This window comes from Haematobia irritans, chromosome 1, assembly GCF_050003625.1.
Source record: "Haematobia irritans isolate KBUSLIRL chromosome 1, ASM5000362v1, whole genome shotgun sequence".
Taxonomy (NCBI): Eukaryota; Metazoa; Arthropoda; class Insecta; order Diptera; family Muscidae; genus Haematobia; species Haematobia irritans.
This window is the reverse complement of record NC_134397.1, coordinates 279,790,219-279,814,086: the sequence shown is the minus strand read 5'-3', so window position 1 is coordinate 279,814,086 and position 23,868 is coordinate 279,790,219. Positions and strand designations below refer to the sequence as shown.

The 23,868-nt window shown below is 33.5% G+C and overlaps 1 protein-coding gene across 2 annotated transcripts in view; it reads left to right on the top strand.

The window, feature by feature from the left end:
• Positions 1-293: 293 nt before the first annotated feature.
• Positions 294-23,868, top strand: part of lbl (ladybird late) — a 97,182-nt gene continuing 73,607 nt past the window's right edge. The window contains exon 1 of one of the 2 annotated variants that reach the window (XM_075297366.1): positions 294-1,716. In XM_075297366.1, coding sequence (XP_075153481.1) covers positions 750-1,716 — 967 coding nt within the window. In that variant the 5' untranslated portion in view covers positions 294-749. The remainder of the gene's footprint in view (positions 1,717-23,868) is intronic. The other variant, XM_075297359.1, reaches the window with a different exon arrangement.

Here is a 23,868-nt window from a genome sequence, read left to right as displayed (position 1 = left end):
AGACCCGTGATTGGCTGAATTCAACATCCCCCATTCCCGAGCTCCGTAACTCTCTGTCTCTTTTACTCTGATCTTAAAATAATCAATTCAAACCATTGTTGCTATCATCTCGTCACTCTTCTTCACAGAAGGAAACTAAATTATGGTGGAATAACATTGTGGCTTTATAGTGTTAGTGTGACGTTGGCATCTCAGCCGCTGTTGGCGTCGTTGGAGAGTGGCGGTGTTGCGAGTGTTTTGCTCGTTTTATTGAAACCAGTTTCTACAGGGTTTTTTTATTCGTCGGCTGGGTGTGAGTATGTGTGTTTTGTAAAACAAAGAACACAGTGTATGGTCTTTTCGCAAGCAGTTCCTTTCTCGTTTGTTTCATGGACGTTACGAGCTATTTTTACGCTGCTCCAAGTAATCCTTGTTTTGCCGACGCTATTTTGTAATTCAAGCGTGCACGAACTAGTTCACATTATTTAAGACTAGGCTCCAAGAAAAACTGGCTAAAACCAGTCACACACGTGATATTTTATTGTTGTTATTGTTCTGTAACGTCAAAACATAGCCGCAAAGCGATGACTGGTACTTGGTACTAATTTGAATGAATAAACGAATAATAAAGTGCTAATTAACTATACCCATGTTACTTACCAAAATAAAAACGAAACTCAAGTAAAAATAAAACAAAATATAAAATGAATTTTACACTCAATGCAAACGATTTTGATTTGACGACAAAGTGAAAAAATGGTAATTTTTTAATGTGTGGCCTAACAAAAGATATTCACACACCAATGACTATGATACGTTCCAGCAGTCCTGCCATGTCTGAGATATCGGTGGGTTCCCCGAGTCCTCCACTAAGGCACCAACCAACAGCCCTCTTAAGAGGCCCGCTTTCCACTGCAGTTCCCACAACGAAACGCATGAAGACACACGTGGAGCATACACATTCCGACTTCCTACCCCCTCTGCCACATAGACGAAAGTCAAGCAATGAACGTGTTAAAAGTTTTTCCATCGCCGATATATTAGGCAAAAAAGATGATGATTTAGCAAATCCAAAGAATGCTAAATCACCGCCACCACCGTTGGTAACAATACGCCCGCGAGTAGTGGTGCCACCAATTCCAAACAGTATTCCATTATCCAATACATTACCAATGCCTGATGTTGTCCCATCGGCCGTCCCTTTACTAATGCTCGATATACCTTCCATGCACAAGGTAATGCCCACAACATGGGGAGATCCCAATCGCCTAGCTGGTATCGGACTTTCGAATGCAAATACCCCTCAACTGTCGCTTTCACCATTTATACCACCGGCATTGCTTCAGTATGAACAACGGCTGGCTTGGGATTATCATCGCCAATTGCAAGAACATTTCAATGCTCAGGCTCAGTTGCTACGCCAAATGAGCATGGATCCAAATATCATTCCCTCCGAAGATGGATCAGAGCGTGGTGGATCTAGAGATTCTAGCTTAGCAGGGAGTCAATGTTGTTCGCCGGAGGTCAATGTGGCCAGCGATGATGAGGTCGGTGAAGAAGATGAATTAATTGAAAGATGCGGTAGAAAAAGTCAGTCATCATCACAAGAACATTTATCTACCAATGGTACCGAGGAAAGTACAAAAAGTATGGGAACTAAGAGCTCTAAGGCTTCAAGTGATACTCCATTAGATGCTCTGTTCCAGTTATCAACCAAAAATTTTGATGAAGATCAAGGTAAGTTTAGCTCTCGTTGCTCCCATTGATATCTGTGAAGTTATGACAAAATCCCATAAGTCGAGATAGGACAATTTCTCAAAAACGTTATGTTGTATATAGTTTTTGAAGGCACATCTTTCTGTCTTTTCAGATTTTGATATCTGCCTTAGATCGGGAGGTATAGAAAAACAATATAACACTCGAATTTTTATGTTTAATTTTGACAAAACATCATAATATATTGTCGAAGACATAAGAAATACTTGTATTTTGTTCCAAACATATAATTTTTACACCTATACCTATGAAAAACAGTATTTTTCGTCCGTGTTGACTTATAGGGGTTTCTCACAATTCCACAGATATAATTCTTGGACTACACCTAACGATTACGTGTTTTGTGAGAACCCAGGAAAACATACCATATTCTAATAAATCCAAACATTTATTATATTTAGATAACGAATTTTACTTTGTGTAACATAGAAACCACTTTGACGTTATGCCTGATAAAAATTTTTATCCGAAGACATTCAACTTTTAAAATTGGAAATGTCTCTACTGAAAAACAATTTTTTTAAATAAATCTAAAAAAGAACATGGCGGTTATCGCTCTTAGGCTTTCAAATTTAAATCACAATAGGGACTTCAATAATAGAACTATGCCCTGGAATTTATCACAAATTGTTTTTTTGTTCTTTGAAGGGTTGTAATGTGTTTATAGCGAGCGAAATAGCTCCCGAAAAAGTAGTTTGAATTGTGATGCATCTACAATGAGTTTTATATGGTCTTGCCATAGGTCGGAAGAACTTCAGATGCTCCTTGGAAGAAATAATATTATTTTGTCAAATTTAAATATTATTTTTTAATCTTGTCATTTTCGGTAACGAAGATTAAGGTTAAGAAACAAAATATGACAAAATATTACATCCATAGTTATGGCCTCATACATTTACATAATTACAGTTGTTGTTCAATCTTTTGTCATACGTTTGAGAATATCACTTATGAATCATTATGGGTCACTTTATACACCGAAAGAATTCTCTTCGTTAATTTTAAGAAGAATTCTTCATTAACTATTCTTCGTGAATTCTTCATTAAAATAACGAAATTTTCATTCATTTTCGTAAATTTTACGAAAAATATTTTACGAATATACGAAACTTCTACGAAATATTCTACATTAACTTTTCTTCGTAAAAGTTCGTACTTTTAGCGAAACTTTCTTCAAATTTCATGAATTTTGTGAAGAAGTTTTTACGAATATTTTACGAAACATTCTGCGTTGAAATGTCTTCATAAAAAGTACGAAACATTTTCTTAGAAATAACGAAGAAGTTTCATTGAAGTTGTAAAATTTCCGTTCGCGGCATTAAATTGTCTTTTATAATGTGCTTGAGTGTATTCCTTTATTCTATTTTTTATGCAAGTCTATGCTATTTCTCATATGGGTGATAGCGCGCTATGAATAAAAGTGAAGCAATTATTCAAAAACTTAAGATGTAAAGTAGTGATGTCATTTTTCACACTTGTAACTATAACCAAATGCACTTTCGACTATAATTTTTTTTCTAAAAGTTCAAACATTTTTGAAAAAAAAGTACGAAAGTTTTTCATAAAAAGTACGAAAATTTTTCATAAAAACTACGAAAATTTTTCATAAAAAGTACGAAACATTTTCATAAAAAGAACGAAATTGTTTCATAAAAAGTACGAAGATTTTTCATAAAAATTAAGAAGTTTCTTCATAAAAAGTACGATTTTTTTTCGTACAAACTACGAAAATTTTGGAAGAACTTTTTTCGTAAAAAGTACGAAATATTTCGTACTTTTAACGAAATTTTTCGTTCTTTTTACGAAGAAAATTCTTTCGGTGTAGTACGTGATTAATGTATAGTAAAGCTTCCCAATTCAACGATTGAACATTATCATCATCACCAACGTGCTTATGGATGAATGAAGATCACATTTAGCCAGCCATAAATGAGATACCATGGTTGTGCGCCTTTAAATCACTGTACTACAATATAATATATCTCGCCAATCTGTGTCTTTCATTAAGGACTTATTAAATTGAAATTTTAATTTGAATTGAAATTTTTAATTGAAAGAAATTTCTCAAACAATTTCTAAATATACGAGTATGTAGTCCTTGAGATTGGCCCCTTCTGCGAAAATCGAATGCCGTTGAAGTAGGGTACATTGGATTGTACATTGGAATGGAAAAAAACTCTCGTTTTAAATTAACTTAGATCTGCTAAAATGTCAAAACAATATTGACATAATATAGTAAATTTTGGGAAACGCAATAGGGAGATATTTCTATTTTATTAACAAATAATACATCACGTAACGGATAAAAGCACATCTAATATAAGAAATCAAGCATAGAAGCAAATGTTCAGTCCATTGTGATACCACAATGCTAAATTTTTCTCTGCCCGATACTATGTTTAGCTCAATGACAAGGGGCCTACTTTTTGGTGTTCGGTCGAAACTGGGATTGAACCTATCTATGCAAGGCCGGCATGCTAACCATCGCACTACTACGAATCTATGGATTAAAGAAAAAACGCTTATTTTAGGCATTTGACCTCCTTGGTTTAAGATTTGAAATTACGAAAACATTTTTTCTTTTCATTTGCATATAACTTTGGGATGTTTTAAACTGAAAATGTTTGTGCATGATTATCTGCCTGTTCATGAAACACAGAATCGACTCGAGACGAATCGTTCGTCTAGATTGAAACTAAAATAACTTTAGATATATTTTCTAGAAATTCCTGATTTTTGTCATGAACCCATTATTTATGATTTACTTTCGAACACCGAATTAATTGGGATTTCACAGACTCTGGTTTTAGAGATATCAATATGTGATTTTTGACGAATCGTTCGCCTCGAGGCGAACTAGGGATGCCAGAAAGGTAAAAAGAGCACATTCATTTTATAAAAAGAGCACACTTTTTCAAATATAAGAAAAACAATTACTTCCATAATAATATACATAATAGACATAAAATAAACAACTTTCAACTCAAGCTAATTTTCTTACAATACTTTGTAAGTCATTTGTTTGGTGTTTTTGTGAAAAATGTTATTGAAAGAAGTTTGTTTACATTTAGAACAGAGTACAAAGTGAAGAAGCAACATCGGCGTGCTCTTCTTCGACTCTGATATATAAAGTAAAACACTATTTAATTAGAAAATAACGGTGTAGGAAAATCTCGTAGAGTGACATTTATACTACGTTCGCACTAGACACGAAATCTTCATAAACGAGGAATTTGGCCGAAATCCTCCTACACTCAAAAAAAAAAGTTTACTTGGATCCAAAGATTTTGACCTTCCCTTAAGGATTTTGGTATTGATTCCGAGCCAAAGATGCGGCTTCTTTAAAATAAAGACATTTTTTCGGACCTCCTTGGCTTTAAATCTACGATCAATAAAAAGTCAAAATTGGATACAGATCTCATTCATCGAGTTTTTATTTTCTTTTTGCAATATATTAACAAAGGTATTTATGTACAAACAAACTCCAATTTCAAAATCCAAATTGTGCCAGGTACTTCAAAGTGAAAACAGTTTTCTACATGCTAAAAAAAACTTTAAACCAAAGGTGCATTTATGCTATATTTGAAGCGTTTTTATCTTAAATTTAAAAATTCAATATGTCAGTTGAGTTAAAGACGATTTCTTTAAATTAAAAATGTTTTTCTTTATTTTAAGGAAAATTTGCCTTACTTCAAATATCTACAACTTCGGTAGAGAGACGCAAAATTTCAAGATTTGTGTCCTAAATACTATATTATAAACTTTAATTTTAATGTTTAAGTTGCATAATCTTCCATATTAGGTCAATATTTTTTCAGTGTAGATGTCAGTATATTTGCAATAGGCAAATATCAGCTGGCTCGTAGAGGATTTCAACAAAATCTCTTTCAAAATCCCCTATACTGCCTTGTACAACTGTGGTTTTACTACTAAAAATGCGCTTTTTGCAACCCTGCCCCAATTTTCCTTGCAGATGAATGTGTGTGTGCGTGTGCACATACGGGTTTGTGTTTGTATTGATATATTTACAAACAGCTGTTAAATACTCAAATCTACGAAATCTCGTTATTTTGCCAGTCCTAACACTTGAGATTTGTAAAGAGATTTTGATTCTAAATAGCGAGATTTCGTGTCTAGTGCGAAAGTAATATTACGTATGTTCAGTTTACTTTTACCATTTATTGAATCGCGTTGGAGTAATATTTGTTGTGATGCATACAAAGAGCACAAAAATAGTACTTTACTAAAAATAGAGCACTTTTACGTGCTCATTTGGCCTATCTTGTTTTAAGAGCACATTCTGTAAAAAAGAGCACATGTGCTCTTTAAAAGAGCACGTCTGACATCCCTAAGGCGATCGAAAATTCCACGAACAGGCAGTATATTTCCAAAAGAGAATGAAAATTCTAAAGTAAGATTTGTGCATATTTGGAAAACAATGTTTACAGACCGAACATATTTCCCTTTTCTTTCAGATACTTTTTAGCTCTTCCCTAGGTAGAGGCCGTAATATGAACTAGTTTTACCCGCCAATAGCTCCACGTATTCAATAGAATTATTTTCTTAGTTTTGTTAACTTTAATTGTAGCATATTAAACATTAAACGGCGAATGTCTACTATGAACTAAGTAGTAAAACATTTCCATATCTTATATGCGAATATACGAAAACAGGCAACGACACAGTCAAAATAAAATCGATTTCCCAATGATCTATAGATGGATGGATGGATCGATGGATGGATGATTGTTCAATTGCGACATGATTACCCCAGAAATTGGACTGAACATGTGACGATCCGTCCGTCCGATTGTTGATCCAACAATGGTTATGCAAAACTAAAGAAACAGTTTCTGATTTGATTCGAACGTGAGCGTGAACTGAGACCATTCCTACGAATCACGATGACCACTGAATTGACTGGATTCATCTCTTGGCTGAGCTGATGGCCACAAATCCGGCGTTGTGGATGTTACTGATGCTGACAATCTTCATCTTGTTAAGCTTAGCGGTGCTTATGTGGTGCTAAGACCTTTTCGCTTGATCCCATAGCCGGCAACTTCACTGTTAACCAAAATCACACGATTTTGCCTATTTAGCTACTGTTTTGCCAATTCAGTCAACCATTATCTGTCTTCCTCTTATCTTCCAATGACGCCATAGAGTGCTTTTTACTCAGGCTCATTTAAATGTTGTGGCATTTCTTCGCACATGTATGGAGCATGGGGTTATGAATTCTGTCTACATAGCATGGATTGGACTTCTTTTGTGACCGATTATGGAAAAATTGAAATTGTTTGCGGCACGTACGTGTAAATCGGTTGGCTACTCACAGCTCATGCATCACAGAGCAGAGTTCAATGTGCAGTGCAGTAGCAACAAGACATGCTCCAAGGTTTTGGAGGGTTTTGAATTGCAATGGAATTGCATATTGGATTAAGATGGACGGACGGACGGACGATACCTAGCGTTGTTTGTGCTAATGTTTTGCAATGAGTAATGAGAACATGTGCAACATTAATAAGATGATTGTTTGAATGATGGATGATGCTACCGCTATGATTGACTGCAGTATCATTTGATTATGATGACGATGATGATTACATGACAAGAAACGGCTACTGGATTTTATTGAATTCCACAATTTGAATTAAAAAATAATAATTTAACTCCGCTTTGATCTTGGTGAGATTAAACAAAAGGTATGAAGTAATATTATCGCATTCTAATTGAAAACTTTGGATCCGAAAATTCCAAAAAGTTTTTAAGAGTCGAATATCTAGGCTTATTGTAATCATCCTTTTTCATCAATTTTTTGTAGAATTGAATAATATAAAGCAAAAATTTTGTCTAGGAATAGCGAAGCTATCGACATATACGCGAATACAAGAAGTAAAATCGGGAGATCAGTTCATATAGGGGTATACCAAAACATAGGCCGATACGGACCATTTTTGACACACCTCTTTATGGTCCTTAAATACCTCTAGATTTCCAATATAAGGCAAATCGAGTAATAAATACAGATTATAGAAGCCCAAGAATAAAAATCGGGAGATCGGTCTATATGGCGGCTATACCAAAACATGGACCGATACGGACCGTTTTCGACACACCTCTTTAAGGTCCAAAAATACTTCCAGATTTTCAATTTCGGGCAAATCGGATAGAAAATACAGTTTCTAGATGCCCAAGAAGCAAAATCGGGAGATCGGTCTATATGGGGTATATACCAAAACGATGGGCATCATTTTCGGCACACCTTTTAATGGTCCTCAAGTACCTTTAGATTTTCAATTTCAGGCAATTTGGATAACAACAACGGTTTTTATAAGCCCAAGACCCCAAATCGGGAAATCGGTTTATATGGGGACTATATCAAAACTTGGACCGATATAGTCCAAATTCGAACTTGACCTGCCTGCAATCAAAAAACGAACCTGTGCCAAATTTCAGGACGATAGATGGGGGAGTCGAACTTCGGTCCTCACAATGCTTCATTGTCTCTAATAGTTAATTGTGCCCGTCTCATTTTCAGATTGACACCGTCTGTTCTCGGTGTATTCTCGGTTCAGACTAAACTTTTTATGTCCCAATCGCATCCACTATGCGATTGGGTTTAGTTATTCACATACAAAAAATTTTTCCAAATTTCTCTATAATCATTTGAGCAGAATTGCTCCCATTTTCATAAATATCCGACCTTTTAAACCGTGCTATGGACATATCTGTCGTCTTGCCTCTATATTCCATATGCCAGTTAGGAAGTTAACTGCTGAAATGTTTTCAGTTAAAGTTAACTGGAGGGAATGTATTTCAATTTTCCTTCTGCTAACTGACAGTTAAAGCCCAACGAAACACATGAAAATGGCCGTTGGCAATGATTAAATTTCTACATTCTCATGTTTTCGATATATGGTCCTTATAAAGTTTCGGCATTTAAAGGGATAACATGTATTGACATGTGCATAAATAATCCTATTCATTACGTGTATAAAAACAGAAAAAAACTGGGTAAGCACTATTGATTCTTCCAGTATTACCGTTAATCAAAATAAAAAAATTATAATAATAACTTACCTGTGTAGACCGTTTGAGAGGAAAGAATTATTTTTTTGCGTGTAGTAGCGAAAATTACATTTCAGAAAAAATTGCAACATATTAATTGATAATGCCAATAAAATATACCCTTGTTTTTTTTAAATTGTATAGTACATCATTTATATTGGAAAATTACATCATTGAATAAATCCATGTCGTGGAGTAGGGTATAGTATGTTGGATTACAAAACTACAGGTCTGAGTTCGATTCCTCCTGGCGTCAAAGAGATTTCAAACTACAAATTGTACCACAAATATAAACAGAGAGAGAGAGAGAGAAATGGGATAGAAAAAGACCGAGAACACGAAACTAACTTATAAGAGAGAATAAAATCTATAATGAGATATGAGAGCAGCAACTCACTCGCTCTCTTTGAGTCTATTTACGGTAAACCTATTACTTTTGGAAAGCTGATATGCTTGGGACGAAGTACTTATTATTATACCTGGTAATAGGAGTTTTTGCTGGGAAGGTACAAATATATTATACGCCTTCAAAACAGAAAAAAAACACAAATGAGAAAGAAAATTGTTTAATTTAGGTACAACTCAGCAAACAAATTTGGAAGTTCTTCCAAAGGCAAAACTTTAAAAGCACTTCCAGAAGATGCACTCCCAATGATGTTCTTTATTTTAACTACCCAGGAAGTTCATACTTTTAATGGGTAATTTTAACTTTTTTCGTTTCAAAGAGGTTAAAAAAAAGAGTAAGAATTCATAAAATGGTACAAATCATTAGAATTCGATCGAAAAAATGCTAAATCCAATCTGAAAACATTGTGAATTTTTGAAAATATTTGAGGTCTAACGTTTCCGACAATCCATTAAAAATTATAAAAAATTATAAAAATTATTTATTTGACAAAATATCACAGAATTTTTTAATTTACATCCAAAACATTGAATTCGGATCACACCTAAAGAAGTGATGCAAATTCAGTACACCGGCTGTTGAAATGGAGGACTTCCGTCCTATGACAAGCACATGTTAAAATTCATTGCTTCTGCGTCAATTTTGCCCGATTCTAGGTTTGGCTCAATGGCTCGACTATAAAAAGGAGGCCCCATACCTCCTTTTTATAGCCGAGTGCGAATACCATTTCACTTTACGGTGAAAGCAGTTATAGAAGATTTTAAATACCCCGAAATGTCACCAGCATTACTGAGAGGAAGTAATCCAGTGCTTAAAAACTGTTTCCTTTTCAGTAGGAATTGAAATAACCATTGCACTACGGCCCCAAAGTTATCCATAGTTATATCCATTGGGATTGGTCATAATTTCACAGCCATTTTCTTCCTGTAGCATAAACTGTTTGTTTAATTTTTTAAGAACTTTTCTTGTTCATAAAGTTTTCAACTCACATATGAGTTCTTAGACCGAACTACATACATATCCATTGTAAGTTTTAAAATCTCGACCTTAATATTACGCAGCTTCATGAAAATGGAGGCTTCGTATACGCTGCACATTCTGGTCCAATCCTATTGATTATTTCAACTCACTTACCAATTATTAGTATGAATATTAACATCATGACTTTTATGTCAGTGTTTCTTTTTCTAGCAATTAATTGAGCGATCAACAACCGGACATTTCAAATGGACTTTTTGGAGTATTGTCGGAAATTTTCATTTTGTCTGGTACAATAGTGATTTTTTTGTGTTTGTCTACCTTTCTGTATCCAATGACTACTCTCATTACCCCTATTTTCATTTTGTGTTACATTATAATATACCTGTATGCCATGGAACCCCTCATAATAGTCAGCTTTGGCGGCTTTTCCTCTTTGATCAATTGTTAATTAACCACAAAACAAGTTGCAAATTAGACTTATTCGCTTTATTTGCGATTATTCCCATTATGAACAATAGCTGCAGACGTTATATCGGATGAATTGGTTGCTTTTCAAATGGAGGTTGTACTGTTTACCATTCAGATATGTGTCCGAAGGTTGGGTGCACCATATGAACTGATTAAACTGTACGAAATGATCCATTGCAGCGTTGAAATATTATTGCAATTTTTGGAAACTAACAACAAAATATGGTAAAGCTAAATTGAATGCACTCAAGGAGCACCTTGAGAAAGACAAACTCCATGATCGCAATAAGGGAATTTCGATTTTTTAAAAAAATATTTTCTTTCCCAATTATTTCCTCTCAAAGACAATTTACGCGTTTGTGTCTGATTCTATAAACAATTTAACTGGGGATCTCTAAATAGCCCTAGAGATCATCAAAAAGAGACCAGTGATGTCGGCGTATGAGCAGCTTATGATTAGCATTAAATTGATTTCAATTCAATGTTGTTGAGCGGCATTCAATAAAAAGCTAGAATGCACGGTCTACTCATATCACTTCCATTTGACTTTAAACAAGCTTGAATTAATATACAAATTATTATAATTAGTTTTCGCCTATAATTTATACGAATTCCACCAACAGAAGCAACCGAATTAAATCGTATGGGGACAATAATAAAATCCCACTTCACAAACTTTAATATTAAATATTTATTAATGCATACACCGAAAAAAACAGTGAACGCAGCAGGAAAGAAAATGTTAGTTAGTTGTAGAAAAAATATATTAATTTTAGAAAATTTTACATAAACTGTATTAGAAACGGAGATGTCATGCGATAAATTCAAGAAAATTTATTAGACATAAACACCAAGAAACATAATTTTTTTCACTATTTAAAGAAAATTTCGAATTTTGAAGGAAAAAATTGGAGTTAAAAATTGCAAAAATGTCTTTAGTACCATACGAAGATGGGCTCATTACTGGTAAAATTTACAAATTTTAAAAATTTCTGAAATATTTTGTGGGAGACTCGAATTTAGTTAATCTTTATGCTTCATTTGTGTATAATTTTTTTTTCTCTATTTTAGTTATTTTAACTAACGTACTCAAAAAATTATTAACGTCATGGAAACTTTCTTAAAACGTAAAAATTCCATGAACTTAAATTGAATTAAATCAGCTTTAGTGAAATATAGGGTTCACTTTTTTTAGTGTATTTTTCTTTATATGCTATAAGATATTTCCGCTAAATGAACTAGGTAACTGACGCATTTTTTAATGTGTTTTTATAAACTGTACGAATATAAAAAATAATACACTGAAAGAATCTCAAAAAGTGTTACGTGCTACACTGAAAAAACAGTTAACCCACCAGGAAGAAAACTTTCGGTTCATTTTAGAAAATTTTGAATATATGTAGAAAATTTTAATTAAACAGTATTACAAACGTTGGCATCACGCCGATGTCATAAAAGTAAGTAAATATTTTTCGACAAATTCAAGAAAATTTATTAGACATAACTAAGTTTTTTCACTTGTTAAAGAAAATTTTGTAGTTTGAAGGAAAACCTTGAAGTTCAAAATTGCAAGAATGTCTTTAGTTACATTTTTGGTAAAATTTACAAATTTAAAGAAATATTGAACTATTTTGCGGAAGACACGAATTTAGTTAATCTTTGTGCTTCATTTGTGTATATTTTTTCCTCGGTTTTAGTTAATTTAACTAAGGAACACAAAAAATTATTAGAGTAAAGGAAAATTTCTCCAAACATAATAATACCATGAACTAAAATAAAGTTAAATTGGCTTTAGTGAGATAGAGAGTTCACTTTTTTTTGAGTGTAATGGTCACCAAAAGACCATAAATGGAAGAATAAACAAACCAATGAAATAAAATTGGAAGATTGGTTTTGACATCAGAGCGGAATGTTTCGTAGCTTATTCATAAATTCGTTGAAACTTCTTCACAAAAATTTCGAAATGTGATAATCGTAATCAGCTATCTTAGATAGATAGCCTATCTAGGAAAATCAATAACATTGCTAATTGAAAATATTTTGTAGAAATACTTAAGAAAATGATTCAGGTGTATCCTGGGCGAATTCGATGCTTTTTTATTCCATGTCCCGGCTTTCCTATAATTCAAGATATTTTCTAATACACAGAAAAAAATATTTTTTGTCTTCAATCACGAAATTAATTATAAATTCAAATATTAATTGATCCAATTAATAAATTAATTTATCCAAAAGTAAGTTGTGGCTGACTTTTATTATATTTAAAAAATATTTGAATCAATAAAATATTCCATTGAACGTTTTTACAATTCAATTAAAAATTTAATTGAGAAAATTTCTGTGATATTTTTTCAGTGTGTAAACAACAATAACAGACGAAGTCATATGAATGCAAAATAAAGACACATTCTCCATGGAAACGTCAAGCAATTATCTGTGGGATTATATTGTATAATATTTTGATCTTGAAACTAATTTTGCAGTTGTCCATTTTTTATGAAATTCCTACGTGAATGAATTTTAATTGCCTCCAATTAGCAAAATTGGGACAATTTATGGTTGTGATATCAACCATATTCCATTTGCCATTTTGGAGTACGAAGCTGTTTGCTATTATTTATGGTATAAAGCTTTTAATTAATATGGGGTGGATTCTACCTTTTTACCATATTTTCTTGTTTGTTAATTATCAAGAAATAGGAAATTTATAATAAATGCCACGTATATTTTTTGTGAAAGAACTCAAAATGGTCTCGAATAATATAAAAAATTGAAAAATTTGGCTGATAAGCCCCCGGTCTGACACATAGATGGCGTCGCTAGTATTAAATGCATATTATTTTTATATAGTACCAACCTTCAAATGACTCGTGCCAAAATTTGACGTCTGTAAGTCAATTATTGTGAAGCAACTTTTGTTATTGTGAAAAAAATGGAAAAAAAGAAATTTCGTGTTTTGATAAAATACTGTTTTCTGAAGGGAAAAATACGGTGGAAGCAAAAACTTGGCTCGATAAAGAGTTTCCGAACTCTGCCCAGGGAAATCAACAATAATTGTTTGGTATGCAAAATTCAAGCGTGGTGAAATGAGCACGGAGGACAGTGAACGCAGTGGACGCCCGAAAGAGTTGGTTACCGACGAAAACATCAAAAAAATCCACAAAATGATTTTGAATGACCGTAAAATGAAGTTGATCGAGATAGCAGAGGTCTTAAAGATATCAAAGGAACGTGTTGGTCATATCATTCATCAATATTTGGATATGCGGAAGCTCTGTGCAAAATGGGTGCCGCGCGAGCTCACATTTGACCAAAAACAACTACGTATTGATGATTCTGAGCGGTGTTTGCAGCTGTTAACTCGTAATACGCCCGAGTTTTTCCGTCGATATGTTACAATGGATGAAACATGGCTCCATCACTACACTCCTGAGTCTAATCGACAGTCGGCTGAGTGGACAGCGACCGGTGAACCGTTTCCGAAGCGTGGAAAGACTCAAAAGTCCGCTGGCAAAGTAATTGTCTCTGGTTTTTGGGATGCGCATAGAATAATTTTTATCGATTATCTTTAGAAGGGAAAAACCATCAACAGTGACTATTATATGGCGTTATTGGAGCGTTTGAAGGTCAAAATCGCGACAAAACGGCCCCATATGAAGAAGAAAAAGTGTTGTTCCACCAAGACAACGCACCGTGCCACAAGTCATTGAGAACGATGGCAAAAATTCATGAATTGGGCTTCGAATTGCTTCCACACCCACCACATTCTCCAGATCTGGCCCCCAGCGACTTATTCTTGTTCTCAGACCTCAAAAGGATGCTCGCAGGGAAAAAATTTGGCTGCAATGAAGAGGTGATCGCCGAAACTGAGGCCTATTTTGAGGCAAAACCGAAGGAGTACTACCAAAATGGTATCAAAAAATTGGAAGGTCGTTATAATCGTTGTTTTAGACCAGGGACTTATCAGCCAACCTGTTAGTTACATGAACTAAAACAGGGGAACAATTATACACAGATATTTACTAAATTGATGTTTTCCACAAAATACTACAGAATTTCTTAAAATTTTTACATTTTACCAAAAAAGCGTTCATTTTGAACTTCGTATGGCACAAACGACATTTTTGCAATTTTTTGTTTTTTTCATACAATTTAATTTTATTTTACAAATGGAAGGAAAGCCTTAGTTGCATTAGCGAAAATTCAAACAAAAATTCACTGATGCAAGACTTCCAGTTTCGGCAGAAATTTTGGAAAGAAAGAATGAGCGAATACCGACCGTCACGTTTACTGTACCATCAAGTAGTTCATAGTCTTTTTGGCTTGGAGTCTCAAATTGAAATAACTCTATTCTCAAGTTTTTTTTTAACCTTGTTTTTAACCTTGTTATGAACCTTTTTGGGAATTGAAACTTATTCGCATATATCATCATCTTGGATATCATTCGCTGCCTAGCTGAAGAGACTTGAAGTATTTTGAGTTTGCTACATTTACGACGCGTATGTGACGTTTACGACATTTACAACTATGCGACAGTCGCAAACATAAAAAACACACCATCTCTGGTTATCAAAAAGCTCATTTTCGGAAACATTAGCAACACTGACATCAGCTGCTTTAAAACAACCATAGAAAGTGAGAGATGTATTGATGACATTTTCCAGATAGAACACAAATATAACGTTATATAAATATTGTATTTAGTACTAAAATGAAACAGACCTAATATTTTGTGATTATTTCATCCATTTGTCGAACTTAATAGTAGCAGCACTAAGTATTTTTCCACTTGTTTCGGTTGTTATTTTAAATTGGATTTTAAGTGAGATTTGCTTGCTCTAAAACTAAATACGGTATCGTTAACTGTAATGCTTTGGTATTACAGAAACGGTTAGCTCTTTTGGTAGCTATTTTGATTTAAATCCATCCATCCATTTATGGATGGAATTAGGCCTAGATCCACTTTGCCACAAAAAGGGTGGCAAAGTTACAGGCTTTTCATGTTTTCGCCACTACTTTTGAAATGGCGGTTCCGTTTGTTATTCCCCCCTTTCGCTCCAATGTCTCTATGTACTAAATCATAGTTCATTGTTACCAGCTACTTTAATATAATTAAACGTTATAAAACATTTTCGTCCATATCTCTCTCGATTATCAACAACATTCGCATTTCACATTTGTGGAAATGGAAAAACTAAAACCCAAAGGTGAACAAGCATTTCGTTGCGAATACAAAAGACAGAAAAAGATACAAATACAACATAATCAGAAACTCGTAAAGCCAAAATCAGATACCAACGTTGATCCATATTCGTAGCTTCGTTTCGTACGCTCAACTCTACGAAGCTGTCCAAATGGAAGTGGGGAAAAATGCGGATGCATCCCTAATTACAATTTAATTACGATGTAGTATAAAATCAGCAACAACAACAGCAACAAAAAGCAGTAATAGCAACCACTGTTCTCATGGGGGGATACTCATTTATTTGAAATAATCTTTTAGCAAAGCCCGCTCCCCTTTACGCTTCCTCAGCCTAAGCCAAACAAAACAAGGTGAAATTAAGTCTGCAAAACAACAAAAACCCCAATGAAAATCGCATTACCAATGGTGGAGTACTGAAAACAGCTCTAGTAATACACCACGATGTCGGTCTGTCAATCATATAGAAATGGCTGCTTTCCTATCGGCTGAAAATCTCTTGTTCCTAATTTGAGTCTCTTTTGTTGGTGTTTTTGTGTTAAATAGACCCAATTAGTTCAGCTACGTCGATTGTATGACTTTGAATGAAAATTTAATATGCCCATAGTAACGAATCCGATAAAAGCTGATACATTGCAATGAGCTGCTCAAAACAACAGTGCAGTGGTTATCACAAGCGTCCTGCGCAAGAAAGGGTTGTGGATTCCAGCCAAGTCTCCATTTGTAATGCTGCACTTGCCTTAGGTACATAGAAAAAATATCACCAAAATATTTCCAATTGAAACGTTAATTGAAGCTGAGACTTTTTCAATTAAAAAATTAATTGATACAATTAATTAATTTTTAATCAATCTCGAAACATAACGTCCATTAGGTCATTGATTGATTCTGTTCTAATTTTTAATAGAAAGATTAATTTATATAATTAATTGGTTGCTCAAACTTAGTTAATCAGTTAAAAAAAATGATTGATTTTTTTTTTAAATTTTTAACAAAAATAAATTGATACAATAATTTTGTAATCAAACTAAGAACACAAAATTAGTTAAGAAAATGGGTGATAACTTTCGCGGTTTTTATTAAATAATTCATTGTGCTAATTAGGAATTTAATTAAAAATTTTATTCAATGTCGATTGATTTTTGCAATTGATTTAATTAAAAAGTTGATTGGATTACAATTTAACAAAATAATTAATTGAATGAATTAGAAAACTGATAAAGTTTTCCAAACGACATCAATTAAATTTTTGATCGAAACAATAATTTCTTAATTGCATCAATTAAAAAATTAATTAATTATTTAATTCGCGGTTTTTATTAAATAATTAATTGTGCCAATTAAGAATTTAATTAAAAATTTTATTCACTGTCGATTGATTTTTGCAATTGATTTAATTAAAAAGTTGATTGGATTACAAAATAATTAATTGAATGAATTAGTAAACTGGTAGAGTTTTCCAAACGACATCAATTAAATTTTTGATCGAAACAATAATTTTTTAATTGCATCAATTAAAAAATTAATTAATTCAGTTAATTGAATCAATTAAAAAATGAAATGAAATTTTCATATCAGACAATGCCATCTGAAAATAAAATAAAATAAAATAAAATAAAATAAAATAAAATAAAATAAAATAAAATAAAATACTTCATACACTTTTCTTTTCTATGAGTTTTCTAATACTGATCCCAATTTAGCTTTTCGTTTTTAAGGAAATTGCGTATTAAGTATTGCGTATTTTCTGCGCGAACCACTGTCATACTTCGTTATCCTACATAGTGTCGATTTGCGTGTTATTTTCCTATCTGAACTGAATGCTTTTTGAGCTCATTTACAGCATGTGAAAATATATTATTAAAATTCAAATTTTAGGATAAAGCACTATGGCAAATGGCAAACATTACAAGCAATATATTAGACAGGTAAAAAAGTATTTTTATAGGTTAAGTATAGATATGTCTAGAACCATTACATGGCCATAAAGACCATTTACATTTTTTTCGTTACCATTTAATTTTTTAACTTTTTTGCAGCGAAAAGAATTTTATAAAAACATTGAGCAGGTACACACGATTTTCATTTTGCGCGTCAGTCATGTGTTGATTGTTTCTTGGAATGGACGGAGAATACGGATTTACTGTGTTTTGTGTTAATTTATTTATTCATAAGTGGCACGTGGTTTTATGTGAACACAAAAAAGGAAAGTGTAATTGAAAAAGATACCTGTTTTTTTGTTCTGAATTTTGCTATATGGATTATTTATTTTTATTTGCAGTTACATGATGTCTGTTTTTGTACATTTGATGGGCACACGATGTAAATATGGAATTATTACTTATTTTTGAAATTGAAATAAAATAGTGTGTGTAAAAATATGTGATGTTTGCTTGCACGACATTATAAATACAAACAAACAATGAATTAGTTTATAAATAAATAAAAACAAATAAATAAAGTTAATTTTGTGTTTTCTTTTCTCAAGTGGCGTCCTTTTTTCGACGATGGAAAAAGTTTTTTCATAAAGATCAAAACATTTTAGGTTGTGACCATGTTCTTTTAACTAGAAGAAAAACATTTTTCATGAATACCATAACATTTTAAATCGTGACCATTGTCTTTTCATTCAAACAAAATTATTTTTATCAATATAATAACATTTTAGATGAGGACAATTATATTTTTCTTAGAACCATGTTTACAGATCCAACATGGTTGCAGGTTAAAATGTTACATGGTCGTCGCAAAAATAGCTCCTATCATATTATTTTGCTCTTCGAATATGATTGTGACAATCATGTTTCTTCTCTGCGTGTACCTGCTCAATGTTTTTATTAAATTCTTGTCGCTGCAAAAAAAATTAAAAAATTAAATGGTCACGAAAACAATGTACATGGTCTTTATGGCCATGTAATGGTTGTAGACATGTCTATACGTAAACCATAAAAATACTTTTTTCTCTGCAAAAAAGTAAAAAAATTGAATGGTCAGGTACATGATTTTCCTGACCATATAATGGTCTCAACTTCTATCATTTAAATAATAGAACATGTTTGCGGCATTTGAGAACCATTTAAATGCTTATTGCCAACATATATTTTTCAACGCTCGAAAATTATTTTTACAAAGACAAAATACATGGTTTTCGCAACAATTACATACTCTAAATAAGTATTAAATGGATGCGGCAACCATGTCCAAACATGTTTTTCTGTGCGTGTGGAAACATCGGTTATTTCGCATTTTCAATAAAACCGATAATCGATCCACCAGTTTTGATCATCCTAGCTGTATCCCAATGTCTTTAGACAACTTTGCCAAATAGGCCATCAAGGTAAATTGAACTTTGTTCGTTATAAATGAGAGTTTTTGTGTGCGCGTGATGTGACATCACGACATTTCGTGTCATTAGCTGGTTGAAACAGTCAATAGGACCATTCTCTATTCCATGTATCCACCATAGTTTAGCATAATTGAAGGGATTATTCAAATTGGCATGAACATTTTGGATGTTCCACAATGATTCACGCTATATTTGGGTCCCACAAAAACTTTGGGGCGTAGAGCTAATAGAGTTTCGAGTTGTTCGTGTGGTAATGGAGTTGGTCACTAACGATATTTGTTTTTTTTTTTTTATTCGAATTAAAGGTAAATATGGCGTGACTAATTGCTATCGGATATGACAATTATCAGTTGGGAATAACAAGAAACTTCAATTTTATAATCGATTTTGTTTTTGTAAATACGATAGTTGTCATTGTTGTTGGTCTAGTTAAAGGTTGATACAATTAACTATTACCATTAAAGGCGACAATATTCAGTAGTTAATGACCATTCATATATGGTCGGTAGATCCGACATTGTTATCAGAAGTTCGTGTACACTATACATACAAACCTGTAATAGTTAACGACATTTCTATGTACTCCATTGTTAAACTGTACAATTGAGGAATTATTACAGGCTCTATAATTAAAATGTGTATTATCCAAAAACCTATTAAAGAGATACACGTACTAAATATTTTAATGTATGGAGTCATGGTGGAACATGGTTGTTAAAGCTAGCTTGTTAAAATGATCGAAACACTTGGACTTATTCCAAAGGACACGTCGTGTAACAGCTTAGTTCGACCAACCTTTAGATAATATGGTACAACCTCTTAAAAGGACCTATTTCATTTCGAGAACCTATTTCATTGGAATATATTGAACTATAGATTATTCTAATTTCCATTCCATTCCATTTAAGTACAGTAGGTAACGGATATAAGCACATCTCATATAAGAAAATTGTGCATATAACACTGTAAAAAAATATTGTCGTGAGGTCAAAGATTTCATGTCTTTAAAATTTGAATGCAAATTTTGCTTAGCATAGAAGACGCATTTCTCTAATATAAAGTTCTTTTCCTTGTCCAAAAGTCGATGAACTCTTCAATGAAGTCGTTTTTTTCTTATAATTAAGTGATTCGACTTAAAAATGGGTATCATAACATGAAAGAAAAAATTTTTGGACTAAGGTCAACTAGACTTTAATAATTCAGAAAAATTCTTTAAAATTAATGAAATTGTCTTTAAATTTGTTGTCTTTTTTCATTTTGACTACAAAGCAAAAAATCGTTCAAGAATAGGACATGATTTTCAACACTTTATTTTAAAGACGTTTTATACTTAATTTGGAAAATAAAGTTGTTGTTAACTCGTTTTTAAAGGAATTTGATAGCATATAAAAAAAAAGCTGAAAAAACGAAAAATTAAAATTTGCTTCTAGGAAGTACACAAAACCCAAATTTAAAAGATAATTGCCTCTTAAAAGTATCCTTACTTGTACTCTCCGCTTCTTTGGCTCGGAATCAATGCTTTTTTTTCAGTGAAGGTTAGGTGAGGTGGCAGCCCGATGTATCAGACTCACTTAGACTATTCAGCCCATTGTGATACCACATTGGCGAACTTCTCTCTTATCACTGAGTGCTGCCCGATTCCATGTTAAGCTCAATGACAAGGGACCTTCTTTTTATAGCCGAGTCCGAACGGCGTTCCACATTGCAGTGAAACCACTTAGAGAAGCTTTGAAACCCTCAGAAATGTCACCAGCATTACTGAGGTGGGATAATCCATCGCTGAAAAACTTTTTGGTGTTCGGTCGAAGCAGGAATCGAACCCACGACCTTGTGTATGCAAGGCGGGCATGCTTACCACGGTGGCTCCCTTTGTCAGTGAAGAAAGTCATTAAGAACATCATACCTTTTTTTTCTTTTGAAGAATAATTGCCTATAAGAGAGAGCGCATATAAGAAACAAACATTGTGTATTTTACAGAGTTTCTTATATCTGTTATCCACTGTAAACGTATAGATCCAATGAGCTTTTAATACAAGAAGCCATGGAAATTAATACTTTCATGAAAATTTAAAAATTGCTTCGGTACTATGTTAGGTTAGGTGGCAGCCCGATGTATCAGGCTCACTTAGACTATTCAGTCCATTGTGATACCACATTGGCGTATGAAAATTGTGGTATGGCGGTATGAAAATATTGCATTTCCGGAATAAAATGAAACAAAGTGTTGACAGATTGCTTCAGCCCCCTCAGTAATGCTGGTGACATTTCTCAGTTTATCGAGCCATCGTGGCGCAAAGGTAAGTACATCTGATGAACGCCAATATGTGCTGTTCACTTGTTCTCTAAGTGGCCGTCCGAACTTGGTTATAAGATGGAGGTCCCTTTTCAGTAAGCTTAGCATATAATTATTGATAAGAGAGAAGTTGACCACCTGCACCCAGAAAAGGAACATGGTCACCACAAAAAGTTATTTTTGGACGGTGAACATGGAACATGTTTTCCGCAACCATGTTATTATCTATGTTAGTCCTTGTTTCAATTATAAAATTTGTTGAATCAATTAAATTTTTAATTAATATTTTTTTAAAACTTAAGATTTTAATTGGAAAAAATTTGGTGAAATTTTTCTCAGTGTATGTAGTTTCTATAGAATTACTGAAACGAAATACTTTTCAACTGTAACTTCACTCAATTAGTTTTGTAAGTGATCCGACTTAAAATTGAGTATTCTAACATTAAAGAAAATGTTGTTTGACTAAGGACAACGTGGCTTTAATAATTCTGAAAAATTCTTCAAAATTAATGAAACCATCTATAAATTTGTTGACTTTTTGTATATTGACTATAATGAAAAACAAGTATATACGGCCGTAAGTTCGGCCAGGCCGAAGCTTATGTACCCTCCATTATGGATTGCGTAGAAACTTCTTCTAAACACTGCCATCCACAATCGAATTACTTAAGTTGCGGTAACGCTTGCCGATGGCAAGGTATCTTAAAACCTCCTAACACCATCTTCTAAATTGTATGTAAGTCCATTCGTGGTATATATTAAATCAAAAAAGATCGATCCAATACGTATATAATTCAGTTTGACAAAGTACACATAAAATTTTGAAATTTTGAATTTTGAGAAATAACATTTTGACAAAATTTTCTATAGAAATAAAATTTTGACAAAATTTTCTATAGAAATAAAATTTTGGTAGACTATTTTTGGCTCTAGTGGCAACCATGATTATGAACCGATATGGACCAATTTTTGTGTGATTGGACCAATTTTTGTATGGTTGTTAGCGACCATATACTAACACCACGTTCCTAATTTGAACCGGATCGGATGAATTTTGCTCCTCCAAGAGGCTCCGGAGGTCAAATCTGGAGAACGTTTTATATGGGGGCTATATATAATTATGGACCGATATGGACCAATTCTGGCACGCTTGTTAAAGATCATATACTATGGACCAATTTTTGTGTGATTGGACCAATTTTGGTACGGTTGTTAGCTACCATATACTAACACCATGTTCCAAATTACAACCGGATTGGATGAAATTTGCTTCTCTTGGAGACTTCGCAAGCCAAATCTGGGGATCGGTTTATATAGGGGCTATATATAATTATGAACCGATGTGGACCAATTTTTGCATGGTTGTTAGAGACTATATACCAATATCATGTACCAAATTTCAGGCGGATCGGATGAAATTTGCTTCTCTTTGAGGCTTCGCAAGCCAAATCTGGAGATCGGTTTATATGGGGTCCATATATAATTATGGACCGATGTGGACCAATTTTTGCATGGTTGTTAGAGACCATATACCAACGTCACGTACCGAATTTCAGACGGATCGGATGAAATTTGCTTCTCTTGGAGGCTCCGCAAGCCAAATCTGGGGATCGGTTTATATGGGGGCTATATATAATTATGGACCGATGTGGACCAATTTTTGCATGATTGTTAGAGACCATATACCAACACCATGTACCAAATTTCAACCGGATCGGTTGAAATATGCTTCTCTTAGAGGCTCCACAATCCATATCTGGGGATCGGTTTATATGGGGGCTATATATAATTAATGACCGATATGGACCAATTTTTGCATGGTTGTTAGAGACCATATACCAACATCATGTACCAAATTTCAGCCGTATCGGATGAAATTTTCTTCTCTTTGATGCTCCGCAAGCCAAATCTGGGGATCGGTTTATATGGGGGCTATATATAATTATGAACCGATGTGGACCAATTTTTGCATGGTTGTTAGAGACCATATACCAACACCATGTACCAAATTTCAGCCGGATCGGATGAAATATGCTTCTGTTAGAGGCTCCACACTCCAAATCTGAAGGTTCCTTTATATGGGGGCTATACGTAAAAGTGGACCGATATGGCCCATTTTCAATACCATCTGACCTACATCGATAACAACTACTTGTGCCAAGTTTCAAGTCGATAGCTTGTTTCGTTCGGAAGTTAGCGTGATTTCAACAGACGGGCGGACGGACGGACATGCTTAGATCGACTCAGAATTTCACCACGACCCAGAATATATATACTTTATGGGGTCTTAGAGCAATATTTCGATGTGTTACAAACGGAATGACAAAGTTAATATACCCCCATCCTATGAT